General features: G+C 31.4%; 1 protein-coding gene across 3 annotated transcripts in view; it reads right to left on the bottom strand.

Moving 5' to 3' along the window:
- LOC118065008 (E3 ubiquitin-protein ligase Rnf220-like) overlaps positions 1 to 22,649 on the bottom strand; it is an 89,605-nt gene that overhangs the window by 3,403 nt on the left and 63,553 nt on the right. For all 3 annotated transcript variants that reach the window (XM_035080006.1, XM_035080007.1, XM_035080005.1), the window contains one exon: positions 216 to 484. In XM_035080006.1, coding sequence (XP_034935897.1) covers positions 216 to 484 — 269 coding nt within the window. The remainder of the gene's footprint in view (positions 1 to 215; positions 485 to 22,649) is intronic.

Raw genomic sequence — 22,649 nt, 5'->3', positions numbered from 1 at the left:
GTTGAGTCGAAAAAAATGATTTCTTTGATAGAATATTGCTTTATTTGCTTTATTGCTTTATTATCCCCACGTGTTGAGTATACGAACTCTCAACTATTTTCTAACCATTTTTTATCATTATTCACCTCATAATGATTAAATTTATTACAGCTCGAATTTATGAAGCAGTTTATCTAACTCTTTTTTCTAAAAAAAAAATAATTAAAATAATTTACTTGTCGATTAGCTCGAATCCTCTTGTATGTCTCCCATCTGCCTTGTAACGTGCCATCTGCAGAGGATGGCGCGTGGAGCATTGGACCATGTGGATGATCTTGATGTGTAGGTGGGGGTAATGCTGACCTTTGTCTTGGCCGTGAATTGTTGGCACTGACTTTGTAGAGTCGATCTAACTCTTGAGCAAAATGTTGTTCCAATTCTTGTGGCCTCACAGTTACACCGCATACTGGACAACATGAGGGATCGGCTGGGAATTTTTTCTTGCCTGAAAAAATACAAAGTAAACCATTTTTATGTTAATATTTTGCTTATGATGTCGATAAATTTTAGATAGAAAAAAGAAAAATGTATACAGTAAGGAAATAATAAGTTGCGGTTGCTTAAGGCAAAAGATAATACGAATATAATCTGTAGTAGTCACCAGCTGCGGTTTTTCAGATGAGATCTTTGTTTATTTATTTTTACGTAGAGTTGACGTACAAAATTTAGGGTGGAGACGAAATAGTGCACCAGGAGGAGTTTTGACTAAGACGTGGGCCATCTATAGCGCGCGTCATGGAACTAAAGAAAACAACTTTAAATCCGGAAATCTATCATTACATATCGTTTCTTTAATATTTTTACAAGCTGTATGAATACTTGGATCTCTTTCTTATGGCAACAACACGTGACATGGTCCATTTGGCTGTCAGCATAACGTTAAAAAAATTAGTCTAGCCATGAATTCCATTGGTTGGCACGTGAGGGAGCTTTTTGTCGTGATGTCTGATGGTATAAGTCCACTTATTCTTTTCTTTTCTTTCTGAAGCCCCGTTTCTCGAGCTCACGTTTATTCGGCAAATACCTCGCTGCATTCCACAACCGTTTAACATATCCATGTCTATTCGATATAGAAGATCCTTGGGCACAAGAGTATTCTACTCTTTGTCCTCACTGCTTGTCCTCCCTCACGTCGCATCCCTTCGTTCTCTCTTTCCTTCATCCCTTCTTCCTCTCTTCCACTTTCCCTATTCAATTAAGTGGCCTTGCAAATTTATGTCCGCGCTACTGTATTCGATATTCCTTTCGTTCCCTTTTATTGAAAGAAGGAGAGTCGACGGCTACTTGGATTGTACCATTTGAGCTCGCCGACATTTTCAATTGAAAAGAATGCTCGCAGTTTACATGTTACCCGTCTATCCAATTTCCTCATTTCGCATACAGTTATCGCCAAAATTATCGGCTTATTCCTATGTTTGTGCTTAATAGCTTCCTATTTATCACATTAACGTCTGTTGGGAGAAAAAAATCTTCTAGGTGACAAACATGGATTTTTTATAATTAAAGTTATTGTGAAAATAAATAAATTAAAGTACTTTTATAAATTATTGGAGTAAAATAGAAATTAGACTAGTCATTTTCAAATAAAAAATTAATTTGTGCTATGCATTGAGTCTCAATCTTTTTTCAGTTTTTTAAAAATCTTTTTCTTGATTTATTATTATTAATTCATAAGTCATAAAAATTAAACAAGTTTGCTTATTGATCTCCAGCCATTTTTAATTTGTAAAAAAATTATTTTAAATGAATTAGAATTCAATAAAATTACCTTTTGGTAAAAAAATGTTTATGCAAATTAAAGAGATAACTAACTGATGTAAATTTTTGCTCAATACTGTACATTCTTATCCCATTCTCTTTATTTATAATTTCATTCAGCTTCATAATTTCGCGGTGAAATTTTTCAGTAAAAGAGCGAGAAAAAAAAAAAGAATAAAAGAAGATGCTATTCGCTATTCTTCGTTTAGATGGTTTTTGTCTTTTATTTTATTTTTTTTATCACACTTTTTCGTTAAAGGAACAGAAACTAAAAGGACCCTCAGGACGATGACGTCGTAACCGTTCTTTTGAAAGTATCTTCTCCCAACCGCGCTATCATTTACACTTAGCTACTGTTAAAACCCTACTGCTTTTCCACCTCTCACTCTTTTCTCAAAGACTTGAGAATGCGGGAGAGGCTATACATAGAGGGTGCGACTGTTTGTGCGCGATAGAGTGATTCCGTATCTTTAATTAGAAGCACCAAATGACCCTCAGGCTAATAAAAAAAGCAATAAAAAAAGGAATCTAAAATACTATATCGCATTTCTTTGATATTAAATGACGTAATTTTAACATTAAGACCAACTTGACCGAATAATCTTTATCTCTTTGTCTTTTAAAAAAAAATTTACATTCATCAGCAATGATTCTTTCTGTGTTTTATGAAGTGTGTAGAGAGTTAAGTAGTTCTTTCAACTACGTTTTCTTTTTTACCCTCTTAAATTATTTTACTTTTACCCCACACACTAGACGACGTGCTTAGCCATATTCGTACGTGATGCTGCTACGTTGAGACTTGAAATCATCTACGATAGACATTTGGCAACAATTCCCAGTTCGAACGTCGCGCAAGCTTTATGATGTCGATTTGAATTCCTAACACATCGGCTGCTGCGTTAGAGTGCTTCTTTGATTTAATAGCGGACGTCAATGGGCATACTAGACGTGCGGTTGTAAATTGCTTACAAATATCCTTAGGCTTCAAATATTAACATTCCTCCGAGGAGTTTTAGTGAAAATAATTTATTTCGAATTAGCAGAGGTTTTTTTTTAGAGAAGAAGTGGTAATTAAGCTGATGATAAGATAATAAGGAATGTGGTAACATTGGTGTATCAGTGGATGATACATGGTTTAGAGGTTTTTTAAATACATTTTTGATGTCGAATCAGTTTGATTGATGAAATTAATTTGATTTAATTTTGCTTTTTTTTCTGTATTAATTTATTTTTAATTATTGGTAATTTATTCATAAGAAAGTGATGAATTTTAGTTTAATGAGCTTTCTAAAATTGAAGCAATAAATGAGAATTGTTTTTCGAGTAATTAAAAAAAATGTGCTTTCTAGGATTTTTATAGCCTTTTCTTTATAAAAATATTTAACTTAAATATTTTAATTATTTTTGAATTAAAACATGAGAGATTGAATTAAGATATTCGATGTGATGAGTGGTAAGTTGATTATAAGCATTTCTTTTAAACAATTTTTTTTATTGTTTTATCAAATGTATTATCAAGATTTTTAAGATAAATATTTTTTGTCGTATCGAGTATTGAAAAAAATTGGGGATTAAATTCATTATTTGTATGAACCTGATTTATTGAATTTCAATCTTAAATCAGTCTCAAATAAATAAAATTTTGACTCCAAGATACAACGGAGTACAATAGCCATTCTAAGGATTCTAATGATTTATAAAATAAATTAACCGAGAAATTATATTATTAATAATTCAATTTCTTGCAAAAAATGAACCAGTACGTGAGTTTATGATGGCATAATATTTTGTGACATTTAAAGATGGACTACTTTACCCCAGGAGGTCGTTTTGGTTCGATTTCGTAAATTAATTAAAAAAATTACATGATTTATTGACAAAACGCCATCAATTTAGCTTAAATTAATTTAAAAAAAAACCGTACCGATTTATTTCTTTTAAATTTATTAATTATTGCTTTGAAAATGAAAATGCTGTGACATCATACAAATAATTTCTTTCAATAAAATTTAATAATACCCTTATCACGTGAAATAATAATTCTTATCATCACCGAAACCTTTTAAATCAAGACTCTTAAATGAATGGCATATCGAATGACAATAAATAAATGGATAATAGCCAATATTAAAAATTCATAACAATTAGTTCTGATTTATAATGAGAAAACAGAGCATCAAAAGTGTCAAAAAGAAATTTTTTATTTCCGCTTAGTCTAAATGAATTATCACACGGGGCCTTTAGTTGGCGAGTGTTTACGCTTGTTTTAATCTGGATAGAGCAATTAGTATCTGATATCGACGAGAGGGAGAAAGGGATATAGCTGAAACGCATGAAGGAACTTGAGACTTAATCCGGTTTTAATTAAATAACCAGGCGCTCCGGGTTACTCTTGTTCGCTTCTGCGTTTCTCTGGCGTACATATTCCCCTTCTCACACGACGGCCACCGGAGAAAGAGAAGAGCGACAAGGAGACAAGACAGAGACTATCAAAGAGTCAAATTTGTTGGTTGTTGCACACGCGGGGGACAGAGGGTTTTATCCGCGTGGTTGAAACACTACTAGCCGTTTAACCACAACTGTTGTCATGCACGCGAATGGGGTGAGTGTAACCACACTACCAAGTGGCATCTGAAGCCGTAGGAGGCCCAATGCGTATCTAATATACACACCTTGCAGAAAGAGAATCTTGATGCTCCTGTTGGCGCAATTCTTAATCTACTTTTTACATCTTATTTCCATGACCGGATATGTCTCAATCAAATGCCCCCATACCCGAATAAATTTAACATAATTCTCAATCGAATGAGCCTCCATGATATTCGATGCCATGTACGACATCACGCGGCAAAAGTTATCTCTTTTATTTCGCATACGAATAGAGGGGAGAAAGAACAAATAAAACGATCGTTTTATATATTAATAACTTAAGCTTTGCAACATATAACTGAGCGTCGTCGCTACAGTCTTAACGATTATCTGGGCTTTGGAGCTGAGTAATTAAATGATAACGGGCCGTTTGGATTTTTTTAAGTACCTCTTCTCTTTCCATTTGAGTAAATTACGCGAGTCGAACACAAGGGAGCAGATGAGAACTCGTGGGCTACAAGCATAAGTTTGGCAGTTAGGGATATATAAGGCTGTAAGTTTGTAAGGAGCAACAGAGGATCAGTGGAGAGGAGAGACAGCACACCGGGTGGTTTGCAATTCCTCTCTAAGGACGTAAGTCCTTTCATGCATACCGGAGTACCTCTTTCTCTTCATCTTGTTCTCCTCCTTATATCCACCAAAGATGAGAGGCTACACTTCGCGTTAAATCTCTCGTATCGTAACGCCATCGCTGTGTGCACCAACCGTATGCCAACCCAGAGATACACTACCCACCAGTTTATGATTTTTTTATGTATTAATAATTTTTTGATTTCTTAATTCATGCGGCGTTCGTTGTAAATTAATTGTACATTTTTCTCACGGGCTTAATGTCAGGGTTTTTGGTTTTTTTTTTTGTTTTTCGGAAAGAGATCTCGTTTTTTGATAGTCTTACTATGTTATAATTATGAGGAAATTTAATGGTTTTTTCGTAAGATATTTTTTCTTTGGTGCACATATTTTTTATTTACAGTTTATTAATTGGTTTTTATGCATTTTTTTTTTTATTAAGACTTGATTTAAATAAATTTAAGGGAAATTTTCGTGCATTAATCGATCTAAAATAATTTGTTTTAAAAATGTTCTTTAGAAGGATGTTCCAAAAATCCGATAAAATAGAACTTATTTTTGAAACTGTTTTGAAAATCCTTTATTGATTAATTGATAGTATTTTTCAAATTATAGAATAAATTTTATTTCTATCATTTAATGGAGCTCACACCGGTGAATATATAATTAAAAATTGGTCAATACATATTATATTTATCAATGTATATTTTTTTCATGAAGGTAAATTTCTAGAAATATTCATTTACAATTTTAAAACAGTTCCAACAAAGTTTTATTCTATTTTGCCTGATTTTTGGAGCATCCTGATGAAGCACAGTTTCAGAATAAATTTTTCTTTCCATAGAAACATAATTTATTTTAAAACAAAATTACATATTTTTCCTCTCAAAATAATTTTTTAAAAATTAAACAAAAAAAAAAGATTAATTTAAGAAGAGAATGTGACGCTTGTATTTGATTAATAAACAAAAATATTTAAAAATAACAATTATTTGCAAAAAAAAAAATATTTGCTAATAATAAAAAAATTAAAAATAACCATCACAATGGAAGTAATAACAGAAATAATACATAAGCTATATCCGTTTACAAGACAATTACTCAGTCCCCTCAAGATGAAGATGAGAAGATACTCATGTGAGATATCGAAGTTAAATTCGGTTCTTTCCATCGGATGCTTACACGCATAAAGGCGGACTTTAGAAGAGTAGGAAAAGAAAGGCGAGTTTTTTGAGGGAAAAAAGCTGGGGCATACTCTTTTCCTTTGGGCGATGTGCACAACGACTCACGCGTCACCGGGTTTGCTTCAGTTGGCTGTTGATCGTTCATATAGACATTCCTTTCTCTGTTCGCTTCACTATTACCCTCGTGGCTGATGCCTCATACTTGGTCGTGCTTCACCGACGGATCGTCTGACGCCACACGACAACGCATTTATCCGAGAAGACAAGGCTTTTGAGATTACCACACGCTCGAGATGAACGAAACGAATGAAATGAATTCCTTGAGACTGGGAAGAAGTTAACCAGCACGAAATAAGCCAAGTATAGAGATGAGAGAGATGCTTCTTGTTGGGCTCCCGTTGTGTAAATGAGGGATCGTAAAGAAAGCTATACACGACCGTCTTCTCAGGCGTCGCATCTTTCTCTTCTTGGACACCTTCTTCCACTACTACTCCCGCTCTCTTTCCCGACCTCCTACCGTCTTGCTTCCCTTAAATCAAGCCTGTTTGTAATTAAGTGAATGAATGGCCTGTATCAGAGTTAATATTTGCGACATGACGCACGACGTTGCCGCGGAGACAAATCCCTTATATATCATCGCGTTGTGCTTTATACTCAACTTAACTTGGACCATGTCGCATCGACGAGTATCCACACGCAGAAATTAAGTGGTAACTTTTACATTAAACCAATACTCGCTGCCTTCTCTTTTCACTCTCTAATTTTTAGATAATACTTTAGGTGAGGTTTCAGTACTTTGGGAAAGTAATAAGCTTTGTTAAAGATGCTGTGGAATTGCTGAGTAATTCATATTTTTTAACTCTCGTAAATTTGACATGTGGATCTTGAGAAAGTTTTATGCAAACAGTTAGCCTGAGGTCGATTGGAGTTGGATGGCTTTTAGAATTTTTATTTTAATATTTTTAATAAAATGAATTATTTAAATGCAAATAAATTATTGTGTATTATATAATTATGTCGTGAATTGTGTTGGATAAAAACTTGTTATAAAAAAATTCGAGTTATTTTAGAAATTTTTAGATGAATATTTGTAAACTGTGTAGCCTGTTTTGGAGTAAGATTTATCTTATTGATATTTACTTTTATATTTGGAGTTCTACATGAGTGATATCAATGCTCACAAATCAACATATAAATAAAATTATAATTATTCTAATAAATAATATGTAGAACGATTAAAACTGAGGTTATCTCGTTAAGATAAATAGTTAATAGCTAAAAATAGTATGACAAATGTCTTATTTTATTCCCATTAGTTAAAATAATCTATGGATATTGTAAATAATTATTTATAAAATAAACTTGTATGGAAAATTTTTTATTAGTTTAATATATTGATTTAGTAACCAGTTAATAATTATTATGTTGTTTAATTATTTCTTAAAATCGATGCTTCTTCTGTCTCAAGATTCTTTTAACATCTTATTCAGTATTATTTATGTCACTTAAACAATTTTAATCAATTAAATACATTTATAAAAATTTTTTTATTTGAAGTCAATAAAAATGAATTAATAATTTATCATAAATAACTGAAGCTTTTTATTTATGAACAACAATGTCAATTATTTTTATTGGTTGACTCAAAAACAAGTGTAACTTATAAACACCTTAAACATGAATTTACAATAACATTGAGATACTCCAAAGTCTATACGTGAACACCATCGCATTTTTCGTAAGAATGACTCCAACTCGAGTATTTATCGCCAAAATTTTTCTCCTGCACATGAGAAGCGATTTTACCAGGTGTAAGGATAAGGAGAGCTCAGCAACAAGCCACTCTCGAGGTTTCTTTGCTTTATGAAGTGGACAGAGATGAGGTGGATACGTTATTACATTATCGGGCAACACGCACCACAGTGGACTATCTCATTTCGTCTCTCACCTCACAAGCCCCCTCTCGTCGAAATTCTCATCTCCACCAACACTCAGTGGGACGTATAGTATTCCAAACGAACGTACGTGCGTTTGTACGTATAACGTATATATAAACGAGTAGTGTGAAGAGTAGGTATAAAGCCAGGCGCATATACCAAACGAGTCGCAACCTCTATGGGTACTAAACTAAAATCCCCCCGCGACCGGGTAATTGGAAGCGAGTAAAAAGAAAGGGACGGTCCTATCTACGTTAATAAATACATTGCTACTGCAGCGTATTAACAGTGGACGATAATAAATTGGTGCAACCGAATGATTGCAAGATAGCGACACGCCTGAAAAAAATATTTTTAAATGTAACGTACTATCGTATAAAATTAACGAAAATATATATTAAGATAATGATACCTATTTTTGTGCAATTAAAATACGTTCAGCTTCGTGATATCTTTGGTGTTGAAAAAAATCTAGGTTTCATTTTGTCTTTGGTGGTGATGTATGGATTAACATGGCTTTAATGATAAAATTGATGGCTTCATTTAGTTGATTGGTTTTAACAGTTGCAATATTGTTGATCAATATTATTTTTAGTCTTTGGAGGGAAGAAAAGGAAATTTGTTAAAAGATAACAATAATCCATTCTGGGAAGTATTTTGAGCATCAGATGATATTTTTTGAATCATAACACAAATTATCTTTTACAATTGAGGATATTTTGGTAATTTGTCTTTGAAATTTTCTTCTAAGAAAAATGAGATGATTACAGTCATTTCCCAATTATATAACGTGAGAATCTTTTGAACTACCAACAATCAGAAGATGCAAGTATTCTTTTTTTTTACAAAGAATGTAACAGTATTTTTTAATTTATGCTAATTTATCTGACGTAATGTCAATTTAAAATTATAATGCAACTTAATTGATGTTTGAGAAAAAAATTCGTAAACACTTAAACATTTCCTTGAATCTTCAAAAAGATGATGAAAAATTATTTATTGTAATTAAAAAAAATTTTTTTTCTATCATTCAAATATATTGATAAATACTAAAGTTGCAAAATTATTCGCAATATATGGTGAATAGTGATACAATGATTGCCACTTTAAGGACAATTATCAGCCCTCAATTTCTCTTATTCTGACCAATTGATTTTACATTCAGTCGATGACTGTAGGGTGGATAACATCTGCACAGTTGACTCTGGTCTGGTTAGTTTTATAATTAAGAGCCTCTAGAGTAACAAAAAAATTCCATGATTTGTTAAATGATACATTTTACAACTGGTTTAAAATTTTTTTTCCCCTCTCAAAACATTTTAAAACAAATAGTTACATTTAATTGATCTAAATAACTATTTATTAAATCATTACATTTCAACAGTTAAATTGAGTGTAAATAATAATTAGTTGAAATTTTTTATTGAATAAATAATAAATAAAAAACATTAATGAAATAAATAAACATTCAAGAAATAAATTTATTTCTTATCATTATCAAAAATTCTATAATAACGACAAAATAAATTAACATTTTACATTTTTATTTTTTATATTTGTAAAAATTATTATCAACAATACCAACAAGTTCCTTTTTCGCAAACACTATTAACCGCGCCTACACACATTATTGCAATCTCAATATGCAAATAATATTTTCATCTGCACAATTTAAATTTCCTGGAGAAATTAATTATCAAAAAACCATATTTATATTTACAAAGTCACAAATGTCACGTAATACTACAGCAATAAATGTAATATAAATAGTTAAAAAAAAAAGAGCCTAGATGTGGAGATGTATAAAATGAAACAGCAGTAACATGAAAACTCCTATGAAAATGATTATGAATGTCTTTCAACAGTTTTACTGGGCAGTGGTCATAGCAAACATGACATATTAGCTTGTGAAGCAGAGGCATGAGGTGGAGAAATGTAGAGAGGAGCATAACGTCAACGTCCGACGGGTAGTTCTTTGATATCGCTGAAGCGTGAGGACGTTTTGGCAGACGGACGAGCGGTCGGATGGACAAGCGTAGGGCCAGTTATGATTGTGATGTTACAATGTTGGTTCGTAGGCTCACGGAATGTGGCTTTCTCTGGTTTCCCTATGTTTCTCTGACGTTCACCCTTCATACGATATACGTACATACAGTTCTAACGCGAATGCATGCCTGGCCATCGGCTGCCGCGCAACGGTGAGCTAATCAAACGGGCTAACCCGCTGTGCGAATATTAATTAAACTCAACGTTCTGGCTGAATAGTGAACAAATTTATGAGAGAAACAAGAATCACAAAAGATGGACTATTGTAAGAAGGATGGAGAATAACTGATGAATTGTTTTTATTATCAATTTTATATCACTCTGGGAAGCCTTTTGAAGATTCATGCTACTGTTTTGTCAATTAATTAAGGAAAAAAGTGATCAATTAATGGCAAAAGATGTAATTGAATTATTTCATTCAGATGTAGAGAAAAATTCTCGTGAAGTGGGATTGGTTTTTTTTTCGTTGGGGTGCATGATAGAGGTGGGCTAGGGAGGTTGTGAAAAAATTTTTTAGGAGTTGGATCATCATTTAAAATTATTATGACATTTGTTATGAGTTGGAAATTATTTTATGATTAATTGGAAATGTTTAGTTTAGGGGATGTATTAATTATAATAATGTGCTGTTATTTTTATTGACTTTACGAAAAAGTTTTGGCTGATTATGTGATGAGAGTAATAATAAATTTCATGTATCATTACATAATTTTTTTTTTTTTAAACTTGTCAGGATTTTAATAAAATTTGAAAATTCGTTTTTTAGTGGTAATTTAATGTTATATCAACTCTTTTTTTCTCTATAAAAAATATCAACTAATAAATATTGAATATCTTTAACAGGAAATATGCTAATTAGTTATTATTATACCAAATGAATTTAAAAAAAATTTTAAAACATTTTCATTCTGTCAATAGAAATTTATGTATTGTTAAAAAGTGAAAAGTAATAAATTTTTTCAGAAGCCTAATTGCAAAATTATAGACTCTTTGTTATCACAATGCTAGTAATAATTCTAAGCATTCAAAACCTCTTAAAATTCTCCTGACATTAATGAATTCATCAGTGTCTATAAATCATTTAGGCAGCATGTATTGTCTCTGTACTTTGACACACACACATTAAACAACAAATTAATGACAAAGAATATTTTTTCCCATGACTAGATAATTGAAAATAAAATGGATTCATGTTTGAAACATTAAGTTCGCCTACGTATTTCTGCCACTACTTTTGTGTCACTTCTTACACTGCAATGTCTTTATTACAAGTCTGAGAAGAGTGAATGGAGATTGCAATATGTAGTGTCTCTATCTGAGGTGTGAAATCTCGTTCTTTATAGCTCGGCTATAATTGTTATTATCGAGATAATACCGGCAAGAGGTGAAATACGAAAAAAAAGGATCGGTTATATGTTAAAACATAAGAGAAAGGCAAGTTGGGTTACCGATACATAACTAACCACCACGAAGACGATTTCAATAAATTCCAAGCGTGGCAGCGTGTATAACAGAAGCTCTTAGTATTCGCCAAGTAGTCGATACGATCGCTTTCTAGTACATACTTGTATGAAAACGCATTGAGATAAGAAATTTCTTTGTATAGCAAACTGCAAATGTTGCAAAATGGAATATCATCACTATCCAAGCTATTTCTTGCCAAGCAGGAGAATAATTTTATACGATGAGATCAGTAAGTCGAGTGGCCAGTGAGTTCAATGCATGCTGAACTACTATTTGTTCTTTTCCAAGTAAAAAAGAAATCTTTTCTCTGTTTAGCTGTAAGTCTTGTTAAGTTTTTAAAATGTTTATTAAAATTATACAAAAATGCAGTTAATGATTTTCCAACTTTAATAAATTAATGTCAATTATTTTTATTAAATTAATTAGAGACACAATTAGGATTGGAGATCAAAAAAAAAACGTTGTTATTCCTTCTAATCAAGTTTGTTGTGTGTGATTAAAAAAGTGAACTAGGCAATAAATATAAATTTGAGTTAAATAAATACACTTAGTGGTAATTAATAATTGAGTATTCAACCTGTTACACTTTCAACTGTTTTTTATACCAACTAGAAATTCAGCCTCATTAGTGGTGGATTTTTCAAAGAAATCTTTATCAAATTGAAATAAATAATTTTATTTATACATATTGTCTTTACCCAAATGCATATCAATAGGAAAACACTAATTAATTTGTCGTTTATCTGAACACAACGTGTTCTTAATGTTTAGAATTTTTTCAATATAATGCATTATCTATCTTAGAATGTTGTTATGACAATTATTATTTTAATCAATGAAAAAATTATTTTATCTGTATCACGGTTATTTCATAATTAATATTAAATAAAAATTATTTCTAGATTTTTATCTCAGTAAAATGTTGACTTTGTATCATATAAAGCATGATTTTTACAGAGACGATTCTACATAATATTTAATAGGTTTGTTACAGATAATGTTTATCTAAGGAAAATTATGTCAATCCTATTTTGTGGTAATCTTTATATGTTGATTAAGTATAATTTACAATGGAAGATATGTGTCGTTAAAAGAATATTATTATATTAAATTAAATTTACCATATCAAGTCTGTTAATCTTTGAACTAAATTAATGAGAAAATTTTATTTACTCTTTCTACCGTGTCTTGGAATTTCTTCACTTCATTTATCTTGAAATTTAAATAAATAATTCTTCTTTTTTAATTTTTAATTGTTGATTACTCTTAGAAATTAATACATATTGGCAAAGAATATTATCAATCAAAGAGGCTTAATTTCTTTTAAATCATTCCAATATTAATAAAAAACAATTTGAAATATTAAAAATAGTTTGTAGATAAAGAAATATTTTTAAAAATTTAATTAAATTGTATTAATTAATGAAGAAAATGTGAGGCATTGTAGTTGAGAAGAAAATGATAAAAGAAAAAATTGGATTAAAACTAACACAGTTGAGTGTAATTTTAAATTTCTCAATGACTTCAATTATTTATTATTCAAAAATGAGATCATTAGATAATTTAAGAACCAAAATCATGAAAATTATCTATTTTTTATTCCTAAAAAAATTGAAGTGACCGTATAATTACCAAAAATTATAATTAAAAATTAAATTTTCCAGTTCAATAAAAAGATTGGCATTGCCTAAAAATGCCGAAACCAATAGAAAGAATCAAAAGAAAAGATGAAGATTAAAATAGTTGCACTTATATATAGACGTCAGATTTGAAATGCTGTAAAGTCTATATGGTGGTTGTAAAGTCGCGGTCCCTTTGATACATCCGGGTACATCATAACAGAGAGGAGGATACTGTGGCGTATAATACTTAGAGGGCCTGTTGTAAATACCGCGTGAGAGGACTATCTTTTTATAGATTAAGGTGGCGAGGAAGACGTGGTCATTCCTCTACTGTCCGTCGGCCGGTTGGCTTTCGCCAATATAATACAATGACCTCAGATTCTTTCTCTGTATATATATCGCCCCACTACCAACTCCTTAGCAAGTTTAATTGAGCCTCTATAATAAAACAGGGAGGAAGTCTACTATGGTAAGACCGGTCTCTCAACGTCTTTAAAAACGTGTCTTTGTGTTATCGTTTTCACCAGAAGTCTTATGAATGCGCATCTTTAATGATTTCTATAATCCAGTTGTTAGAATTATGTGTTGCACGTGTGTACACGTATACATAACTCGTTGAAACACTTTGCCTTATAACATAATCATTATATCCTACAATATCTTGTATTTATTCGATCTCGTAACATCTATTCAGGCATATCACTATTAGTAATCACTTTACTCACAGTGTAAATTCCAGAAGAGTGCAAGATTCACGTTATGGTACATATCCATGTGTAAACTTTGTATCTGATCACATAACTTGTTTTCTTATATTTTATAAGCAGTGTTAGATCAACCAGCTGATGACTAGCTCACCATCGAAACTCAACTAATAGTCGGCTGTGGTACGACTCGACTGTCAGGGTAGTCTCCTCGTATTCAGTGTGCCGACAAGAGGGGGATGACGATCGCCCCTGAGCCGCAATGCTTACAGTAGCAGTTCCCCTAAATACGTGTTACATTCATTCACTGCTGGAGTTGGCCTTAGGGCCTTCAAAGTCATTCTGACCTGTCCTCCACACATTCGCCTTCTGACTCTCTAACAAAACAACTTTCTTTAATTCGTCTCTGACTTGATGCAGTAGCTAATGTCCATTGTCTGCATGTTGATGTGACACAAAAAATAGCTGAGTTGTTTGGCCTTCAGAAATCTCACCTCAAAATGATTTGAATGCTTTTCTTGGGAATTATTAGCATCTCATTTTTTTTTATGGGGGATTTTGTTGATTTTTTTAGGAACTGTTGAACTGATTCAGAGTATTTTTTTAAACCATCTTGTGGTATAAAATTATTTATCAACTTCCTTTTTTTGTTGAAATAATTCGTTTAAGCTTGGAAAAAATTCTACAATCACGGAAAATAATTATTATTTTTTATTTGTTGGTAGAAACAATTTTTTTCCTAATGTGGTGAGCATCTTTTAGTGGTCTTGAATAAGAATGTTTATTTTATTTTTCTTTGAATAAGAAAATTCTTCAAATTTTTCCCACTGATCCTAGAAACCTTCCATCAGAAGTTTTTGGTAAAAATGAAAAGTCAGGAGTCATTGATGCTAAATGTCAATAATAAGCTGGATTTCCTTTCATATGAGGATTCAAGATTGACAGAATTTAGTCAGACTCATTGACAAATCGACTCTCAGCGCGGTTATCGTTCAACAAAAGGGACATTGTGCTTGGAAGCAGATTAGTGAACTGCTTCCAAAGTCAGTAGATGAGTGAGCAGCCCAGAGTGAGGCGTCGTGCTCGCACCCTCGGTATATATTCACCCATCATCTACCACGTCCACACCTATTTCTTGTCCTCTCCGAAAACTCCCTGTACGTCACGTACCTATGTATATATGCACACCTATCTATATTGAGGATTTGTATATGTATACACTGATCTGTGCGTACCCCCTGAAAACGACCCTATAATCTCGCTAATACAGATGTCACTGGTCCGACACGCAGCCCTTACACCAAGGAACCACCCTTTGAGAAGCATTTCACTGTTCGCCCCTCTTTGTTCAACAGCAAAAGGCCATCGTGTCACACCACATTAGCTCTGGTACAACGGTCAAGATTCTTGAGATGAAAAAATATATTTAATAATACAAATTGAGAAGGGAAATATTTTTTTTCGATCTTTGTCATTTTATGAGTATTATACTAATGGATATTATTGTTATATTGTTTTATTTTATTCATAAATATTAGTAGTGTTGATCAATATTATGTTGATATTTTTGTATAAAAATTTTAATCAAATATTTATTTTAGAAATAGAATATTTTGAATTATTTAACCATAAATAAAAATAACTAATTGAAAAATAAACAAAAATATTCAAAATTTTTACTTTAATTAAAAAATAATTAAACATGAGCTTGGATGATTTTTTGAAATTGAAGAAAATAGTGAGGTAATTTTTGCTTTATTTCAAAATAATAATTAAAAATAATTGTGTTGAGATAGTTAGAGTATTTTTCCAAGCAAGTGGTCAATAATATTATAATTAGCTTTTTGTCTGAATAGACAAATGAACTCTTAAAACTATAAGACTATTTTTTCAAGCTTATTTACTTTGGCAAGTACATTTAGCTTACGTCAATTTTTTTTAAACTAAAAATTTTATTTTTTTTTTAAATATATTTGCCAAGCCTAATAATAGTCTGGACTGCCATCAAACAACATTACAATGAATCACAATGAACCTATTTTCCCAATGTCCTTTCCCTTAATTAACAAACAATTCAATAATTGTTTTGGTAATTATGACAAATGTAATTAATTTCCAGCAGTAATTTGAACTATTTTACAATTACACTATTATGAAGATCATTATTGTAATAAATACAGTGATTTTGTTAAACCTAATGATTTTCAAACATTGCTAATTTCCTCTAAACATTATCCCATTTGTGTTCATTTTCAAAATAAAAAATAAATAGTTTTATTTACTTCACACTATAGAGAGCCAAAAAAAAAAATTGCAAATTAATTTTTGTATTAACAAAATAGTTGAAATGTTATTATTTTCATAGATATAATATTACAGTAATAAAAAATAGATATGAATATGATAATTTTAGGATAAAAGCGAGCATAATGGAATGTTTAAATAACAATAAGCTCAAAATACTGAACGTTTTGTTCGGAATTAACGTAGCGAGCTTAACCCCACAGTCCAGCAGCATTCATGCAGACTTTTCGCGCCACACATGTCTTTCCTCTTGCCAATTCTTCTGAGATATCTCTCGAAGGGTGTAGAGTCTCGACTTGGAACACAACAGGACTGTATGTTAGTGGTACTATATGTTATCCACATTTATATGAATATAGATAATCATTGAGGGTATATGGGTATATGCCTGAGACTTGGACGTAGTTTTAAATGTTCGCCTGAGTTGTTCGAATACGGTCCGTCGCCCAGTTCGTGCTCGAACACACCATGTACATATTTATTTATGTAAAATCGCTGCACCCACTGGACATATCGCGGCAATACCCAGCGATTTATGAGACGTCATCTCGCGGATTTGCAAGTGAGCTTTCACGAAAGATACCTCGGATAAATTATAATTCTGCTTTAAGCTCAGGTGGATTTCCTCACTGTAGGATTAATCATCGACGATTCGACAGGAATCAAAAAAAAGTTGTTTTTTTTTTTTATCATAGAGAAAAAGTTTAGTAGTAAAATATTTTCTATTTATTAACAAAAAAAATTTTAGTTTTTTGTGACAGTTTGTATGACATTATTAACAAGTTGAAAGCTTTTATTTTTTATTAAATTTTTTAATTGAAATAAATTCACAGCTGTTTTCTTTTAAATGATTTTTTTTTTTGACAAAATAGTAAATATTTTATTTTTCAATGAACTGTAAACTGTATTTTTATTTAGTTATAATAAAAAAATTTTTTTTTCAGTAAAAGGTTATTTAATTACTTTAATAATCATTCAAAAATTTGATCTTCTCATTTATTTAAAAATAATGTAGGAATTTGAATGAAAAAATAAATAAATAAACTGATGGTACATTTTTATTGCATTACTTCAATTACAACTTTGTTAAAAAAAAAAATATTTGTTGTGCATTCAGCATTCTTTTTTCCATCAACTATTAAAACAAAAAAAAAATCTGTGTAGGTTATTTACGTATATTTGGCGTAATACTGAAGAGTTTAGGGTACTAAATATTTTTTTTCAATATGTGAAAAATGCAGGAAATAATGCTTGTATATACACAGACAAGGGTATATAGTCCCTCGATTCAGTGAATACAAAAAAAAAGGACCGGATAGGACTGAAAGAGGCTCCAGCACACACAATACTCGTTTCCCAGTGACCGAAAGGATCAGTTTGAGGATTATACAGTCAAAAGTCACAGTTCGAATTAGTCGGTCCATTGAGCTGAATACTCGGCATGTTCTAAAGGCTTCCGGTTTGCCAACACCTGCCCATTGACGATAGGATCATCTTCTCTTTCCCACCAGTTGCCTCTTTGTTACTTGAAATGTAAGTCGTCGTTTAGGTGCTCACTTATTCAATAATGTCTCAAGATCGAAAGCACGTTAAAGAACACCCGGTAGATCGTTTCCTTACTACTCTAGATGTAAAATTAGTCGAGAAGTCCTAAGGAAAGACGCGCTTTAATATCCTTGCGTCGAATATGACGGCACTTGGTAATACTAAGAGAGAACACGTTTAACGCAAGAGGCTTTCTCTCCAAGAACTCGCCCCATTATTCTAGGGCTTGGATAATAACGAGGATAAGACCAAAGATATTAGTTGTAACAACCTACCCCAATCAGAACTTAACCTCCGACGGGGTAAACGAGCATTTCAGCTAATTGTTTGATGCTACCGCCCTTCTATTTCACTGAGTACGTTACGACCAACTCGTTCTCTAATTCGCAGACTTTGCACAGTATTTCTGATACTAAATTTATATGTTTTCGGGATATATAACTCCGATTATAATGACTCAATAAAAACTCAGATTCTATTTTATATATTTGAAATGCTGTTAAATTAATCTAATTGTTTGAAAAACATTTTTTTTATTGCTCAATGCATTTATTAGAAGGAAGGGCAACATAAAGAGAAATGCTGAGGCAAAATGAAATGCTCAAAAAAATTTATTAATTTAATTTATTATGATAGATATATCCTTTTTTTTTATCATTCTACTTTTACCCTTTTTACTCCTAAATAAAAAAATTCCCTCCACTAAACCATTCAATAAAATAAACATTCTTTTTACTCCAATCAAAAAATGAATTCAAATCTTTGATTGATTTACAAAGAATGAATTTTTAAAAATTTCTTTTAAAATGAAGAAATAAATTTTTTTTAAATAAAATATATGAACTCAGAATATTTTTAATGAATGAATTTATTACATAATATTTAAGTAATAGTGATGATTATATTTGTCGAAAATGAAAGAAAATATTTTAATAAATTAATATCGTTTAATAACCAAACTGAAGTAAGAAATAAGTGAGGGTTTTTACTCCTTTAATGTTGAACACTTGCAGAAGAAGGCAGTACTTAAGCTTTCGCCTATTAATTAGCGTTTTATTATCGAAATACCTTTGGAGCAAAAAGGGGACCCTCAGATTCAAGCTTATGTCTGTAGGATCGTTCGTTTACTCTACTCTTCCACGGTCGTTTTCTTCATTTCACTTTGTATCCACTCGAGGACCGCCCCGAGGAATACTCTAAGAGCCCGCTAATCGACGATACTAAACCCACTGAACGCTTTCACACGCACTTCCATTCACGCGCCAAAGTCTTTTGCGCATTTCCTACGCGCGAAATAGCTCTTTCAAACTGCTACTCTTGTCGAGACTATTGTTGGACGTAAAAGTGCAGGGTGCTATAAAATCATACATGGATGTACCCGTTAAATTGTTTTTTTTTTTTAAGACATTCTTTTTAGTATGTACAGTGACTATACACTTTGGAAAATGTGTATACCTACATTGTTATTATTTGTGAAATAGAAGCTGGGAGGTATAAATTTTTTATTTAGAATTATTCTCGCCTGATTTCCTCGAAATTTACAGATAAAAGTTTATATCACCACACGAGAAACGTCGACTGACAACGACTGTCGACTAGGGATCATAAAATCGGGATTCAATATCGTAAGGGGGTTTCATACGTGTCACATAGATGTCAAGGGGCGCTCGTTTCATGTAATTCTGTCGCTTTTATTTTTCTCTACTATATAATGCTATACCCCCCTGCCACGTTTACACACTAGTAGACTCTTAAGTATCACTTAAAGTATTCCTCAACAATTTTTCTTTGATAAAAAAATCTGTACTTGATAGTAAATACGATTGTGCTTTGTAAATATTTTATTTCTTCACTTGATTTACGATATTTGCTTGTTCATCCTTTTATTTAATGTCTAAAAAATTTTTAATCCCTTCGAATCCAATTTTTTTTAACAACACACTGATTTTTTTGACTGTTAAAAAATATTTAATTGATTGACAATTTATTTTTATCGAAAAATAAGCCTATTTTAATTCAACCTTTCTAAATAGGTTGCAATTGCAATTGCCTTAGATAAATTGCAATTAAATATAAAAGTATGATATGGTTATTGTTGTAAATTTCAAGTTGTTTAAAATTATTGTTTATTAATGCCAATATTAAAATAACCTTTTTAAATATTTTTCTTCTTTTAAAAAAAATAAAATTTACTTGTAAATAATAACTAAAAAAAAATTTTATTCATAAAATTTAATGAACAATCATTACAATGACGATTCTGAATAATTTCTTAATAAAATTTTTTAATAATCGTAAATTAATAATTATTTTTCCAATACCATTAATACCACACTAGCATCAGAATGGTCAGAGATTTGTGTAACATTTCTGAATGATAATTTAAAATATTCAGCAAAAATCCTTTGACAAATTTGTATATAATGATCAATTAAATCCACGCCTCATTTGTAAAACTTTCAAAGGCTTATTAAAAATATAAAAAATAATTTAATATATCTTAATACATCCTACCAGCGATTAAATACATTTTATAACTGATCTAAATGCCATATTTCCAAGAAGCAAAATCTTATTAAGACTAATAATACTACATTGATTACAAAGCTAACAAATTTGTTAGATAATTTTGACAGCGACTGTATTTCATCTCTGACTCACTTGAATCCTAAAAAAAAATATTCATACGCATGAGTCCATTCCTCTCATCTCCCTTCAAGACACAACACTCAATTGCACGTGTAGGTAGTTTGACACGATCGTAAAAGACGAGCATTTTAATACAATTTACAAGAAAGTATAAAAGCCCGTTTTATATATTAGGGGGCCTCTTCAACCAGTCCACGGATGCCGGCCAATTCTATTGAGACACTGGAAGAATTTGTGTCTATATTTTTTCTTAAAAAGTCATTCTTTAGGGTCATATAGAAGTCAATTTTTTGTCATTTTATATAAAGCCAGGTGCTCACACGATTTTTATAATCTACGTAAACAACAGACGATGTTGATGGAAAACGCAAAGAGATGCCGAATAAGGAGGGGAATCAGACGCCATTTTTAACGGTGGTAGTAATATTTTACGCAGTTTACGAGCTGCAGTCACCTCGAGACACTACCTTGAATACTTGTGCCACGTTAAAGGTATAAAGGACAAGAAGTAAAGCTCAAGAGAATAAAGGAAGGCAGCTATACTTTTGGCTAATTGTCGCTTATTAAAAACAAAGCGTGTCTCGCTTATACCGACGTGCTCTTCTCGTGATCCTTTTACGAGCTACCGACAGAACTTACGAGAGTTTCGAGGACGTCACAGAGTCTAATAATTTCTGACGATGAGCACGGTAAAGTTGAAGATGAGGTAGATATAGACAGAAGTTTCATTGGTATGATAATCGATGTTATAACTTTTTTTTTTCTTCTTAGTTGAGATGGTTTGTCCGGTCAAATTGTCATCGTTTCAGTGAGATATATAGATTGCTCGATTAAAGAATAATGTCTGGTATTTATCATGTGTAGTGGATTTTTTTTTGCTTGGAATAAGTTGTACTGAGTACTTCGTATTTTCATAGTCAAGTGATGAATGTCTTGGGACTTTAATGTTCAGTCAATTATTCATTTGTAATTTATTTGACCTTTGGAAGATTTTAATTTCTTCAGAAAACGATGTCAAGTTTATTTTTTTGACTTAAAAATAAATAAAAATTTTTCATTTGCAATAAATGGTGAAGTTTAGTGGAAAAGTAATTTTTTTTAAATGAAACTCAAGCTAACGATTATTTTTTTTTTTATCCTTAAAACTTAATGGAGGTTTTTGAAATAATTATTTATAATTTCGATGAATTAAAATGTGATTTTTAATGACAAATTATTTTGAAATGATTTAAAGTGAAACTTATTTGAGAAATTTAATTCTAGTCCTCACTTAGTCTGACTAATTACTAATTACATCCCTTAAAAATTTCTATAAAAGATATTCAAAGAAATTCATTATTAAAATCACATTTCTGCAAGAATTATTATTTTTTGTGACCAAAAAAAAATAGAAAATATTAAATAAAAAAATTAATTTATCTCCGAACGTACATCTTAATATATTCAAAATGATACAATATTTCACTCTTAATAATTAAGAAGTTACACATTTTAATTGATGTAGCCTCGAGGATATAAAGACATTCACCAATAAATTCCAACTTTTAATTTAAACTCTTTTACAATAAATAATTTTTTATAAATAATACATTCACAATCTCCCATTATTATTTCTTAACCCCAAAAAATTTATTATTAATAAAAAAAATTATTTATTCACCATTAAGAAATCTAGGTTGAATATCATAATTTACAACCTGTCTTCCTCATCCTCTTAAGACTAATTGATGAGGTATGATACCGACAAATCTTTCGAAAGAATTTTGGACAAGATTGTACAAGATAGGAATATTAGCTACTGTTTGATGACTCAAGTTCGTGATCTCTCTCCATTGATAACGATACCATCTCGAGTATGTATCGGTTCCTTTGTTAGTATCCCAGGGGCAACTGGACAATAAATAAATCCTGTGTGTCCACTCGTCGTCTGTGCAAGCGAGAAACTTGATCTCTTACCCACGACACAAAGCAAAAAACATTAAGTCACTGGGAACAATTAATAATTCAAGCCGCGCACGCTGCCAAGCAATTTGTCCCTGCAAGGTCGAGATTCCGCGTTAGTTGCGGGGAGAGATACCTTTTTCGAAGAGTCAACTTCAGCTATTGATGCGACAAGTTGCAATCTTTGAACGACTTGATTTTTACAACTCAACAGTCTCGAGACACGAGAGAGACGGA

Source organism: Chelonus insularis, unplaced genomic scaffold (genome assembly GCF_013357705.1).
Source record: "Chelonus insularis isolate UGA/USDA-ARS -01 unplaced genomic scaffold, ASM1335770v1 contig_261_pilon, whole genome shotgun sequence".
Classification (NCBI taxonomy): domain Eukaryota; kingdom Metazoa; phylum Arthropoda; class Insecta; order Hymenoptera; family Braconidae; genus Chelonus; species Chelonus insularis.
Note: the sequence above shows the minus strand (reverse complement) of the source record. Positions and strands in the feature narration are given on the sequence as shown.